Source organism: Limulus polyphemus, unplaced genomic scaffold, assembly GCF_000517525.1.
Source record: "Limulus polyphemus unplaced genomic scaffold, Limulus_polyphemus-2.1.2 Scaffold495, whole genome shotgun sequence".
Lineage (NCBI taxonomy): Eukaryota > Metazoa > Arthropoda > Merostomata > Xiphosura > Limulidae > Limulus > Limulus polyphemus.
Window position 1 is genome coordinate 187,656 of NW_013666105.1, and position 14,134 is coordinate 201,789.

The 14,134-nt window shown below is 33.7% G+C and overlaps 1 protein-coding gene across 1 annotated transcript in view; it reads left to right on the forward strand.

Moving 5' to 3' along the window:
* The window catches only part of LOC106458629, a 43,540-nt gene that overhangs the window by 25,613 nt on the left and 3,793 nt on the right, over positions 1 to 14,134 (forward strand). The window contains exon 2 of the mRNA XM_022384900.1: positions 12,296 to 12,482. Coding sequence (XP_022240608.1) covers positions 12,296 to 12,482 — 187 coding nt within the window. The remainder of the gene's footprint in view (positions 1 to 12,295; positions 12,483 to 14,134) is intronic.

The window sequence follows — 14,134 nt, forward strand, 5'->3', positions numbered from 1 at the left end:
CTCATTACCTACACACATTGTCACGTCACGCCGTGACCATCTTATATATACCAGCCCACCCCCAATCTAGCAAATGCTAGAGCACTCCCGAAGGAACAGGATAGTTCTAGAAAACGGTTGGCGTGATACTAGTCACGTGATCTCGCTGACGCAACAATATTAAAAATCCGTAGGAAATAAGTTTGAAAACTTGGCGTGACTTCTCCAACTAATAAAAAACTTAGTCGAATAAAATTTGAAAGAATTTATTCCACTGTACCTCACATAAAATACAGCTTTCAATTTAGAAACTCTACACAGTACCTAAGTCATTCAACTTAATAACAGCTTCCTATTCTGACCATGCTATCTTTTCAGTAGTTGTCGTTATCCATTTGAATTTTCACAATTGAACGAATCTACTTGCGCATGGGAATGAGGATTACTGAAGTTTATATATATATATATAAAAAAAAAATTGGCTCAAGTTTTTTGAGTAAACAACGAGCGCTGAACAATTTCAAATAAAAAAAACAACTAACAAACTAAAAAAACTCTTGTCTTCCAGAGGTACTAATAACGTGCCAATTCATGTGTGTTAGAATCATACATTCTTTCTCGGTTCACACACAACCTTATTCAGTAAGCCTAACCAAGCATGGTCAATTAAAATTTAATCAAATCTATCTAGAAGTTCCTATGCATACAATAATATAACTTACAATATATGTTCTCATGACCGTTGATATCGTTCCCCTTTTTTTCGTAACCTTAAATATCGTCCTTTTATTAGCTCCAAATAATTTAATTATAGTTCCTATAATTTCTCCATACCTACAAAATTCTGCATCTTCAAGTATTAGCATTGCGAAAAAATGATAATTTCTTTGTTATTAACTCAAATACTCTTTAGTTGTACAACAATTTCACATGAAACACTTTTTTTTGCTCAGATTTACAATGATGGCGCGACCCTCAGTTTCCGATTTTAAGGCTCGTTCCACTTCCCCTGACTCTCTTACAAAAAAATCCACCAATGAGAATCGGAAGCCAATAACATTGTTTGCTATGGTACAAAATACGTAACACAATTCTGAATAGTATGAATGTTACATACCAGGAAAGGAAGAATGAGTCAGTTCAAAATAGGGGGAGGGAGGTTAGTACTGTAATATATACCAAGGCAGAATGTGTGAAAACAAGAGGTTGAAAGTTAACACAATCACTTAAGAAACGGGATAAGGGTCAAGGTTAGCGCCTTAGCATCTAACTTAGAAGATGGCGGAATATGCGAGAGGAAAGTTCGTTGTATGAGAATGGGTTACCAGAAATTCATGGGATTGAAAATAAGTATCATGGTTTACAAAAAGGGAAAATGCCTGATATCAAACTGTATATGTCCTGTGTGGTGATACGCGAAAGTGAATATTTTGGGCGTGACATACTATGAATTATAGCACAGAATAAACAAACGCACCAAGCAAGTCAAAATAAACTGTGACATTATAGTATGAATGTACGCGGATGACGTAGAAAAACATGTGATTTACTAGTGTCTATGTGTACATGAGTAACGTCGAAAACGTGTGACTGAATAATATATATATATATATATATGTACAGGAGTGACGTAGAAAACATGTGACTTGAATAGACTGCATTGCACGTGAGTGACGTAGGAAGTGTGTTGTACGAATGGAAAGTTTGTAATAATTTTGTAAATCAGAACATTGAAAAAATGGTGGGTCGTAATTACCGCCGTATTTAACCTATGATACTCGCTGCAAGAAATTCCAATTCTTCTTTAAGTGAGTTCTGTTATACAAACGTTACACTTGTTCCTTTGACTTTTTCGATTATCAGGCAATTGTCAGATACTTTAACAACTAATAATCAATGAAACCTATATGAACTTTATTCACCAAACTAATTTTAAGCATATTGCAAGCGTTAATACTATCTAATGAAAACAACATGAAAATTATAGTTGTAATAACCTAATTATAACCTGGTAACATAATTTCTTTTCGGGGACATTGTGCTATTATATTAAGAGTAAAAAAAGGAACAAAAACGACATTTTTTTAGCACAATGAAAGGTAAAATCTTTTTTTTTTTAGAAATTTCAGCCGACTAGTTTCGGCAACATGGCTATTCATTAACCCTGATGATGGTAACTATGTTACCGAAACTAGTTGGCTAAAATATCTAATAAAGATTCTATCTCTCAATGTGCCAAAAAAAGGTCGTTTTTGTTTTTTACTCTTAACTGTGGCAACAGTTGACATGACGACATTTTTATTAATTGTTGGCCACAGAGATTCGCCTTTGGAAGCATTTCAACAAGTTTATTTTATGTACTAGCAGAAATACCCGCCCTCCTGGCAGGTATAACTGCTAGTTCCTGCGGAAGGCTATTAGGCCTGCGGCCTTTTTTCGAGTTGTCTGACAGTTCTAAAACAATGTACTCATACTTGACATTCAGTAATGTTCACCATCCATGAGAAAAAGGATTTTATTGAAATTTTAGTTTAAAAATGAGCTCTCATCACAGCATTACATCACAGAGTAGATTTTATTGAAGTATTTCTTTGTGGACACAGTTATCAATAAAAGTGCCTTGCTTTTCTATTGCAACACTCATGATATTTTCACTAAAGAAAAATAAATACTTTTTTTTAAGTTTGTGTTTTGATTGTTTTATATTTAAAACTAACTTCTCTTTTGTAATTTTTATTGGTTAAATCTGAAACACATCATTTTTGTGGAAATTTCACTTGTTTTATTTATTGCTCAGCTATAAAAATGCTGCCTAGTTATAAAAATATTACCCAGTTATGATTGGTGATGATCGGTGCGGTAGTTCCGAGATCCAAGTTTTGGGCGTATACATCTCAAGTTCCATTATAATAAGATTCTTTGTCAAAGAATAATAACTAATTATAAAACACGATTTTTAAAAAACATTTGTTGGATAAGATTGCCTCTGGAGAAATCTTAACCACCTCGTTTTTTTTTGTAAATTCTTCTTTAAGAAAAGTTAGACACAAGACAAAAGGCCCTAACTGGACCAGAGCCTCTGATGAACTCTGTAATTTGGTGTTGTGGATGTGTAAATTAGAGTAACCCAAGCGGCAAGTTTACAGACTTATAACGCGAAAATAAAATCCGAGGTACGATTCTCCATGATGGACAGAGCGTAGAGAAGCCATTGTGTAGCTTAAAGCCAAACAAACAGTCAATCTGGTGGATCAGCAGTAAGCTTACAGACTTAGAACGCTAAAATCGAGGGATCCATTTTCCGTGGTTGACAGAATACAGATAGCCTGTTGTGTGACTTTGTGCTAAAACAAATAGACAAACCCCCAATATTGTCTATACTAATCACATTACATAAGGAATGAATATATGAACCCTTGAAAGGTAAAGGTGTAAGTAATATAGATTATATTTAAGATGTACATAGCTTAATCAATTGTTACTCGTTTCTGCAGCAATTTACGAAATATAGTTTTTATCTTCTGAATTTGTGACTTTATGATCTTCTTTCACGACCAACTGATTTTTACTTTGTATATTCGCTCTAGCCTTCCCCAATTTTGAATTTAAATAGTAGAAAAAAAGGCAGCTATCTAATAACACCCACCGCAAACTCTTAAACTACTATTGTGTAACCGAATAATGGGATTTGACCATCACTCTTACAGTGCATTCACGATCCCAAAGAGCGAATCGTAATTTTGTGACAACGGGACGAGAATTATGGATCCTCACATTCACAGTTCGACACATTAACGATTAGGCCACGCCCAGCCAAAGAAGAATTAAATGTTAGAATGAAATATATTAAAACACATATCTAGTATAAACGAAACATGTGCTCCTAGTGGCACAGCGGTATGTCTGTGGACTTCCAACGCTAGAAACCGGGTTTCGATACCCGTGGTGGGCATAGCACAGATAGCCCATTGTATAGCTTTGTGCATAATTACAAACAAACGAAACATTTTTTTTCAGTTTAAAGAGTTTTTATTTCATTTCACTATGATACTAATTTAATGTGAAGTAAGTGGCCAAAGTGAAGGCATAGGCATTACGTCATGAAAAACCCCACTTACTTGTGCATTAGACTCTAAAACTAAAAGATAATGCGAAGCATTGCTTTTGTCTATACCTGTACCGTATAAGTTTTGTATTGCTATTCAGCAGTGGCCCCTGTGCCCCAATGTTTCAAGTTTGGCTCACACTACAGTACTTCTAGAATAGTTTATAAGTACAATTATATGTTAGTTATGATGATCGTTTTTTCTGTTGTATTTGCATAATAACTAACTTTATTCTCATCTTTCTATGTTTTTCTTCCTTCTTTTATTTTATTCGTAGCTAATATAAGACGTGCAGAAAAATCTGTTTTCTGATTAAGTGTATATATATATATATTTAGCCTTAAACATCCTGCTCTGAATGCCCAGCACTTGCAATAGGTACTGGGGCTGATACGATACGATATATATCTATATATTATTGATGCCGCGATAAGATACGTATCCAGATACAAAAGTTTTACCAACGTTTGGTACAAAGTTTGACAATCTTGACAATAAAATTCAATTAGAAACAGATGTATAATTTAAGAGCTTTAAATTATTTAGTGTAAGCAAATGTAGTTTCCTGCTACAATTTGAAGTAATTCTAGAAAGAAAAAAGGATAATTTTGTTGTTTTTTTATGATGGTTACGAGGCTGGTCAAACTGACCAACTTCACATAAAATTAGGGTAGTGAATATAGTAGATGAAGAATTATCGAAAAAAAAAAGGTTGTACATTTATTTTGGAGGTATTAGAGATTATACAAAAGACATTTGTTAACTTTTAGATGTAGAAAATTATTTTTAATCTTAACATGAAAATCGCTTTACTCTCGGAGCAGTGACTGCTTTGACTCCATTTATTAAAACATTATTTTTTAGCAAAAATACTTCATTAAGAATTCAGATTTTTTTCTGTACAAAAGACTTATCATGTTTACTGAAAGCTTGCCAAATTTCGTGAATATACGTAAATCGTATCGTATCGGATGATGTATCGATACAATGTTATCACGGCTTCACGATACGATAATCGTGTCCCCCCAGTGGCACAGCGGTATGTCTGCAGACTTACAACGCTAGAAACCGGGTGGGCAGATCACAGATAGCCCATTATGTAGCTTTGTGGTTAACTTCAAAAACAATAAAACAACAACAACGATACTCGTGTCGTACACCACACCCCTAATACGAACCAACAGCTTGAATTACAAATAACACAAAAACTTTTGTTGTCCTGTTTTCACATAAGTTTTCCAAGTATGTTATAATTACAGTGCTGCGTTTACTTTTTTTCTACATTATCTGATACTAATTAACATTTCATTATGTTTTTAGTGTGGAGACTGTCCTAAAAATAGGACAAAGTACATCTGATTTCCTCAGTTCAAACTCTACGCTTGGGTTGACAGTGTCATGCGCTACTTTCACTGATCAATACTATGTTGATCTACCTCTAAAGCTTTGTAGTCACGCGCTGTTCTATTGGTCGAACCACCACGCACACGTGTCTCATGTACGATAATATAAAAAGAAATACTGTTACTTGTATTTACACGCTTACCTTTTTCCTCTAGATTAAAACAGAAAACAAAACAACAACAAAAAACAAAAACAAAAAAACGAAAAACGTTTTGGCTACTACTTAATTTGGTAAGATCCGTACCTTATAAAGACTCACCATAGTTCCAGTAAATGGCCCCATATAAGCTTCGGATATGTTATGTAATTTTTGTGTGGGTGTGTAAAATCCATACTCGCTATAAGAACGTTTCATTTTGATTCATATACAGACAATATTAAATGCCATATTATGTTGAACTTCTCAGAATCATGAACATGCGGATGATGTTAAGGGGTCATCTAGATGTTTACTTGTCGATACATATCTAGAAATAATGTGTATTCTCTAAGAATATACGAATATTATGAGTTTCATAGTCAACGCTTTATTCTGTGTCTAGTGTGGTTGGGCAACTCCATGCACACCACTGATGCATAAAGAGGTCTACATCTGATAAGCTGAAACATGGAAAGGATTCTGACATTTTTATTTATTCTCTATGAATGTTTCCCTCCTTTGCCTTTTATGTTCATTAATCAAACGTTATATTATTCATTACTAGCCGTTTCGTCGTCAGATTGAAGGACTGGTTTATGATTAATATTTCAATAAAATAACACGTGGATGTGATGTAAATGCTGAAATATCAACACAGTATATAACTTGTTACATACTCTTTGTTGATGGTCCTCTCTGTCCATTATGTACGAAGAACATAGGACATTTTATAATTGGCGAGAATTTACTAAACTGTGTTAAGTTCAGTAAATAAATAATAAATATATGTTGCCAAGCAATATTCAACATTGATTGATTTATGTACATACCAATTAACAAGCGTTTTTAGTGGTATCTTTAATCCGATTACCCTTACCTTAAGCTCAAGCGTGGCTTTGTGGTTAGCATATGAGACTGGAGATCCAAGAGACTCTAGTTCGAAACGTGGTGCTACCAACTACGCTTCGCACTTTCAGCTATGAGTGTGTTATAAGAGTCAGACAATTGTGCTATTCAGTTAAAACCCTAGCCTATTCAGATGGTGAATGCAGCCGACTGTTTGTCTTCCCTCTTGTCTATTCAAAATTAGGGCTACACCAAACTATAGGTGATCTCAGTCCTGACCGTTTAGCCTATTGTGTACATATGGTGTCGTTCAGGAGAACACATACAACATATTTACTTTTGTAGCTACTATGTATAGTTAGAAACAACATACAACAACAACAACAAAAAAGCTGTCGAAACAAACGTAAGACTTAGTAAATATAAAGCAATACACGTTTTGGTATATATGCTGAAAAAGCCACGAAATATTCAATACTTTCTAAATATAATTACGTTTATTTTGTATTTTCGAGAAGTAATGTTGGTTAAATGCTTTGCCTTTCCATAGCATGAAACTGAAAAGGACGTTAATTTCTACTATAAACTTAACCGGGTTAATGAGAACTGATATTTCCAAAAAGTGCAGTTTTCTGTTGATCGTTGCCATTTCAATTGTAATAAATAATGTATCATGAGGATAGTAGACATGAATTTGGAAAGGAAGATAAAGCTATTAAGATTTAAGTAACTAGAGCCCTACATGGTCCAATGAACTGTATCAAGCCCCACCTGGTGGCTCACGTAGGATCACTTGTTCTCAGGTACACCTCCCGAACGACCTTCTAAGTAATATATCTTGGCCAACCCTGGTTTTTGTTGACCTAAAAACAGCTTGCTGATGTGAACAACCGACTAAACCAGTTATGTGGGCATTCGCTACCCCCTCTTCCACCTCCCCCCTATCGTGACAATATCCCCCACACTTCTAAGAATTACCAGATTTTAAAAGATGCATTCAAGGATAATAATCATCAGCACTAGATCCAGAAATATATCCATATAGAAAAAAAACTAACCAATAGTATCAAGAAAACTTAACTTTAGCCTAAAGCACTGTAATCATCCTGTACTATGTTCATTCCCTCATCCAACAAGACAAATAACCAGAACATGCTTGATGTATTTTATTTATTTTGTACATTAACGTTATTTTCGTATTAGAGATAATTCACTTGTCTCTAAAATTTTAGTAATGAAGAACACACAACAATAGTTTGTTATACTTTCTCTTTCCTATCATTTTTCTGAGGAAGTAATAAACATGTGCTGGGTGTAGCCTAGTAGTTAGCGAACCCGGACTCTGAATCTGATGGTTCCATGTTTGCATCCTGTTGTTAAAAAAATCACGCTTCTTACATTGGGACTGTGACTATAAGATTGATGGTCAAGTCTTACTTGTCTATCAATTAAGAATTAGGGACGACTGTATGGGAAGATAGCCTTTGTGTAACTTGCACACTAAACAAAGAAATAAAAACCGTGTTAGTTACTTTGATCATTAGGTTACTAAAATAATTTAAAACTTTGATGAAGGTATGTTTATCAGTTATTAATAGATCATTGCGGTTTCTCAAGAAACATGTTAAAACACCGGTATTTAAAGTTTTAGAATTCAAAACCTTTTATCCTAAGCTATAAGACTTTCTCTCGTGATTAAAGAAACAAAACAACCAAATTAAGTTGTATGTTTTCCGTGTACGTTTCTTCAAAATGCTTACTTTTCCTAATTTTTGTCTTTATTATCATTGCTTCTCATAAAAGGAATGTATATTCTTTAATTGATATAAATATTTAAAGGTAAATGTTTATTTGTAATCTTTAATTAAGTACTACAATGTTATGTATAGTAACTATTGCGATAATATCTCATCCATACTCTTATGATTTCAAAAATTTTGTTGCTGTTTCAAGTAAGTAATTAGAAATTTTGTCGGTTTTACACGGCTTTCTCTGAAGAAATGCTCACAGGCTTTGTGGTTCTTTTAGTTCCACAGTCCATTTTTTTAAAACATTAAGCTTGAATTCCGACTTGAGAATATGCAATACAACTTAACGAGCTAGTAGTGACCTAGTGGTTAGCATGTCAGATTGAAAGAACCACGATATACTCCTGAACACACTCCACACTTTCACTTATGGGGCTACTATAACTGTGTCAATCAACCCCATTGTTTGGTTGAGAGAAGTCTTGTAGATTTTTGATTATCAGACTAGTTTCCTCGTACATCTAAATTAGGTCTAGATACGTCTTAACTTTGGCCGTTGAAAATGCTACAATTCATTAACGCTTTCTCTTATTTTTTAACAGCAATTTTTTGAATATCATGCAATATAATTTTTTTATTCTGTTTTAGGTAGTACGATTTAGTAAAGTCATAACATAATTAGTAATACAAGTAATAATGAAGTGAATATTTTCCCCCTCAAAATTCGACCAAGATAGTTGGATAGTGATCTAGTCCTTGTTTCTTATAAAGTGTGAATCACAATCTACTTGTTTACAATCGATAAAAACATCTATATCGCCCCAATTAATAGTAAACTAACTACGTCATGAAAAACATTATATTACAATTTACACTGTTATAATTAATAGTACTGGTCTTTACAAATATAAAAACACAATCTACGTGTTTACAATCACTAAACGCTTACATCTATATCGCTACAATTAATGATCAACAATGTACATTATTGAATGCATTATGTTTCAATGTACAATATCATAATGAATAAAATAGGAAGTTGCTATTATCAAAATATAATCTACATAGTTACAATCAATAAATTACAATATTCATTACTACAGTTAACAGCCATAATCTTCCTGGTTACTATTAATAAAATAAAAAAAATTATATTTTTAAAATTAATAGGGCACAGTCGACGTGGTTACAATTAATTGGTTTAAGTTATTCAGTTGATTTCGACCGTCTTTACGAAAGTGTTCTTAGTTCTGTTCTCAGGTGTAGGACTAACAACTAGCTTAGCTACTTCAGTGTATTCATTCCTCACGGTTGGTTCCTATGTTATTATCTATGTTGCTTGAGGTTAAATATATAAAAACTACACGAAAGAAGGCACTCACTGCTATGGTTATCGTTATCTCAGCTATACAGCACATACTACTATTTTTCTAGGGAAGTGTTAGGGTGTGTATACCCCCTTTTTTTCTTCTTTTGTAGCATAAGACAGTGCATGATAACTTTTTAAAAATTTTCTTAACTTTCTCCACAGTATGTAAGAGTTTGTGATACCATTCTATTTCCCGTATAACAGTTTCTACAATTGTGATCGTGGTTCACAAAAGAAAAACTTTATTTGCAGCTTTATCAAAATGTTAATTTCCACTGCATACAAAGTTAACGGCTAACAGTGCAGTTTATAATTTACAGACCACCAATGCCTAATGATATATCTCAAAGGGCAATTTCATCTCTCATTGTTTCTGTAACGATCAGTTGATTGTTAATCTGTAATCAGTTTTAATAACTATAGAAATGTATTAAGTGAAAAGTATTATCACCTTTAGTTCAGCTTTACCACTGTGTGTGTAATAAAAGTTCACCATCTCTTGTATCATTCAAGGTAAGTTTCTGGTGAAAAGAGTAACGATCTCATTATACTGGTGCACAGTGTGATTGAACATTTCAATACAGAATGTACATACACCCACATGCGGCTTCTTGGCATTGTTTTACCAAATGGTGTGTTATACATAGTTGTAAATATTTATTGTTTAGGGCAACATCTTTCAAAATATAAATATAATTTTGGTGTATGATATTATATCAGATTTTCCACTTTAAGTCTAAAAATATTTATTTGCGAAAAGGAAGAGAGATAAGCGAAAGGAGGGTTTCCTTTAATCACGTGGTAGACCTATGTTGGGGTTGGTATGGTAGGTGATACAAGATGGTGGTAATACTTTTAAGCAAGGTATTTTTGAAGAGGTGTTTGCTCCGGGTAGCTGCACTACACCACCTACTGACACAAGGACGTTCACCACGTCCGTGAACCCCACCTGGCGGTTAAACAGAGGGTTACTTTCAACTCACACAAGCTCTTCTTGTACAGTAGCTTCCTGTAATTCCTCGAGATTACAAGCATGCTCTTCGTATGAACAATGGAGTCAAGCATGCCAAGTACGATAATGAACGCCAGATAAAAACAAATCCATAATTATTTAAAGAAACAAATTTTATTGCACGTTCAAAGTATACAGCCAGGTAGTGTTTGTCACAGTATATGAAAAGTAGGACAAACGGTCATCATCTTATTAAAAAACTTCCAATATTAGAAGTATAGGCTTTTGTGAGTAATTCAACTCGTGTACAAATAGAAAGTATTTTCCTAGGATTGTGAATCTTTGCTATTCACTCGTGTTTGTGTTTTCGAACAGTTTATTTCACACACACACTGTATTCCTTCTAATAACTTAAAATGACTCAACATTTTTGAATATTATAACATTATTTTTAGCAAGGTAACCATTTGTTTCGTCTTTGACGAGACAATATCATTTCTCATTGGTGTGTCCCGGAAATTCGATTCATTTGGTACGCCTAATTGTCATATTTTTTCATATATGACCAGTAAAATATTCGTAGTTTGTACTCTAAAAGATATTCACAGCGTTTGCATCCGAAATTATTCTCAGTTTTAAAGTACTGCTATATAACTCTTTCTTTGTTGAATTTACACTGTTGTAAAGTTTAGCAAAACAGTAAGCTATTTTTGTTGTAATTCACACAAATACGCGTTCGTGGGGGCTGCGCTCAAGTGGCACAGCGCTATGTCTACAGACTTACGAAGCTAGAAACCGGGTTTCGATACTCTTGGTGGGCAGCGCACAGATAGCTCATTGTGTAGCTTTGTTCTTAACTTGAAATAAACAAAAAGCGTTCGTGGAAGTAGATTTGGCAGGTTCTCAGGATAAACAACGTGTCCCGTTTTTCTTTTGTTTGTTTTTTCACATAAATAGTCACTTCGCTTTTAGCGAATATTACTAGCGTAATCCAGAAATCAAAAATTTTCATATCTATATTGATATAACAAAAACCGATTATTAATTAAAAGAACAAAAACATTCTCTAATCATTTGTTTGAGCTTGATTTTAGGATTTCTATTGGTCTATCCTTAACTTTCTTTTGTCCTCCCGGTGGCTCAGCGATATGTTCGAGGGCTTATAACACTAGAACTTTTTGTTCGATCCCTGCTGTTAAAATAGTACAGATAGCCTATTCTGGAGTTTTGCGCTTAGAAACAAACAAACAAAACATTTTTATCACATTCTTAGGAAGCGGCTTCAAATTTGGTGACGATAAGCGATATTTATTAACAGTAAATTTTAAAACCACAATATGTATATTTAGTTTTTAATTAATTAGGTAGTAATTAAAAAATAAACTAACGTATACCAGCTTCATGTTTTTAATTTTTCACTTTTAGCTGAACACTTGTTTTTTTAAATAACCAGCTTACTCTGAACATAAAAAGATTTTTAAGGACTGTGTAATTTAAAAAAAAATTTTCTTGTATCTAGTCAGAAGTATTAAATATATTTTCTGATTTTACACGATATATACGTATTTTTTTTATTTTCAAACCAAAATGTAATTTTTGGAGAAAAAAATTCACTACATAAAAAAAAGTCATGTCTCAAAATATCATAATCGCCTGACAAAAAAACAACGAAAACTATGATTGATCATTTTGATTTATTTAATTTTGCTTGACCAATTCTTTATTTAATCAGCTTCTTTGCACCTTTTTTAGGCCCTCAACGTTCTTGGTATAGCATTGCCGTCTTTTTGGTCTAAATGGCACGAGAATGTGATTCTGTGGCTCAGACTAGCTGAAGGTTTACTGGTCCCGCTGCTCTTTTATCTGACGGATTCTCCCCATCGAGCAGCCTTAAGGAGGGCCTTCCAGCGGAGGAGTGGCAAGTTTTCGGATTTTGGGGGTAAGAAAGATGGATATTAGTTGAATATATTCATTGAAAAACGTAATTAACTAACAAATCAATAAGTATGCATATCGATAGATGTGATCCAAAATAGAAGGGGCAGTTAAATATGAAACTTTTATGCATGTCTAAGTCATTCTACTTGTCCATATTTCCAGATTATTATCAGTTTGTAACACTCTACATTTATTTGACTTCCTGGTTTGCTGAAGATTTGTCTTTACATATAAATTATGTAGGAAATAAATCATCCCTTATTATGATCGATCATGATCCCAAACAAGTAATAAACTCCTTAAAGTTTAGTTTTCTGCCTCTTCTCCTCCTACCTAATTTGCAACTTGTAAGTAGTAGTTCTAACTTGTTCATACAATGTTTGAACCATGGCGATGAAAAATGTCTGTTGTTTCTACACAGAAACAAATATAAGCTCCACCCCAACCACAGTTAAATACGGTCAGATGGACTATTTTGCTGATGTATTGAATTTTTCATGACATATTAATTATACTTTATTTTACGATTTTTGTTATAATTTTATATAGGTTTGTCTGTTATTTGTCTGACATTTATACCGGAATATCTTAAAATAATTTGGAAAAATAAACTAAAGATAATTGATAAAGTTGTTGGCATACTCTGTAGCTGAGATAAGTTCATTTCATTACTTATGTTTGGTTTTCTGTATTTTTTCTGACATGTCTTTCTGTAATATTTTAAGATGTTTATTCAATACAGATCAAAGCAAGATTCTGCAGACGTTATTTTTCAGCTGTAGAATTAATGCAATAGTGTTTATTTAACAATGATCCTTCCCAGAATGTTCAGCACTTTAACTTCAGACCGAGTATTTACATTTTGTTTTTATAAAAAATCTGCTGCTGTCACAAATTTTGAACTACTGATCGGAGGGAAGGTCTCCAATCATCTACCACTCATCATCTTCGCTAAGGGGTTGACTGGCACTCTTAAACCGCACCTACAGCTGAAAGTGCGGAGAAGATTTTGTGGTATCGTACGGATTCAAACCCGGCTCGCCAGCTTCGAAAATGCAATTTCTTTGAAAAGTCTTCTTCAGTGCGTTTGTGAAAAATTCACAAGGGTAAAATAAACAAACTCACACAAGAAGAGTTACAGGCGGGTGGAGCCGGGATAAGTACTAAATTAATCATGACAGTTACTGATTCTAATAACCTAAAAATAATCGCTAGTAAATGAATAAAAAGACATTTTTTAAAATCATAAAATTACTTTTAACAAGGTTACTATTTGTTTTGTTTTTAACGTACATTAATCCTGAACGTTGGTATGTCTATGGAAAAATAGATAAAATAAACAGGCCCAAATAATTTTGGGGTGGGATGAACAAATATAAAAAAAGCTTAAGATTATGACAAAAATAAAAAATAGGACAAAGAAGTAAAAGGAATTAATAAAAACGATTCTAACTATCAGAGAAGCCTAGTGCCTCTTTGTATTCATTGAAGTAGCAAGTAAAGTTAAGAGCAAAAGAAATATGAGAGGGAGAGTCTGTATCTTTGGTAGGGGGTCCGGCATGGCCAGGTGGTTAAGGCGCTCGACTCGCAATCTGAGGGTCGCGGGTTCGAATCCCCGTCACATGCTCGCTCTTTCAGCCGTGGGGGCGTTAT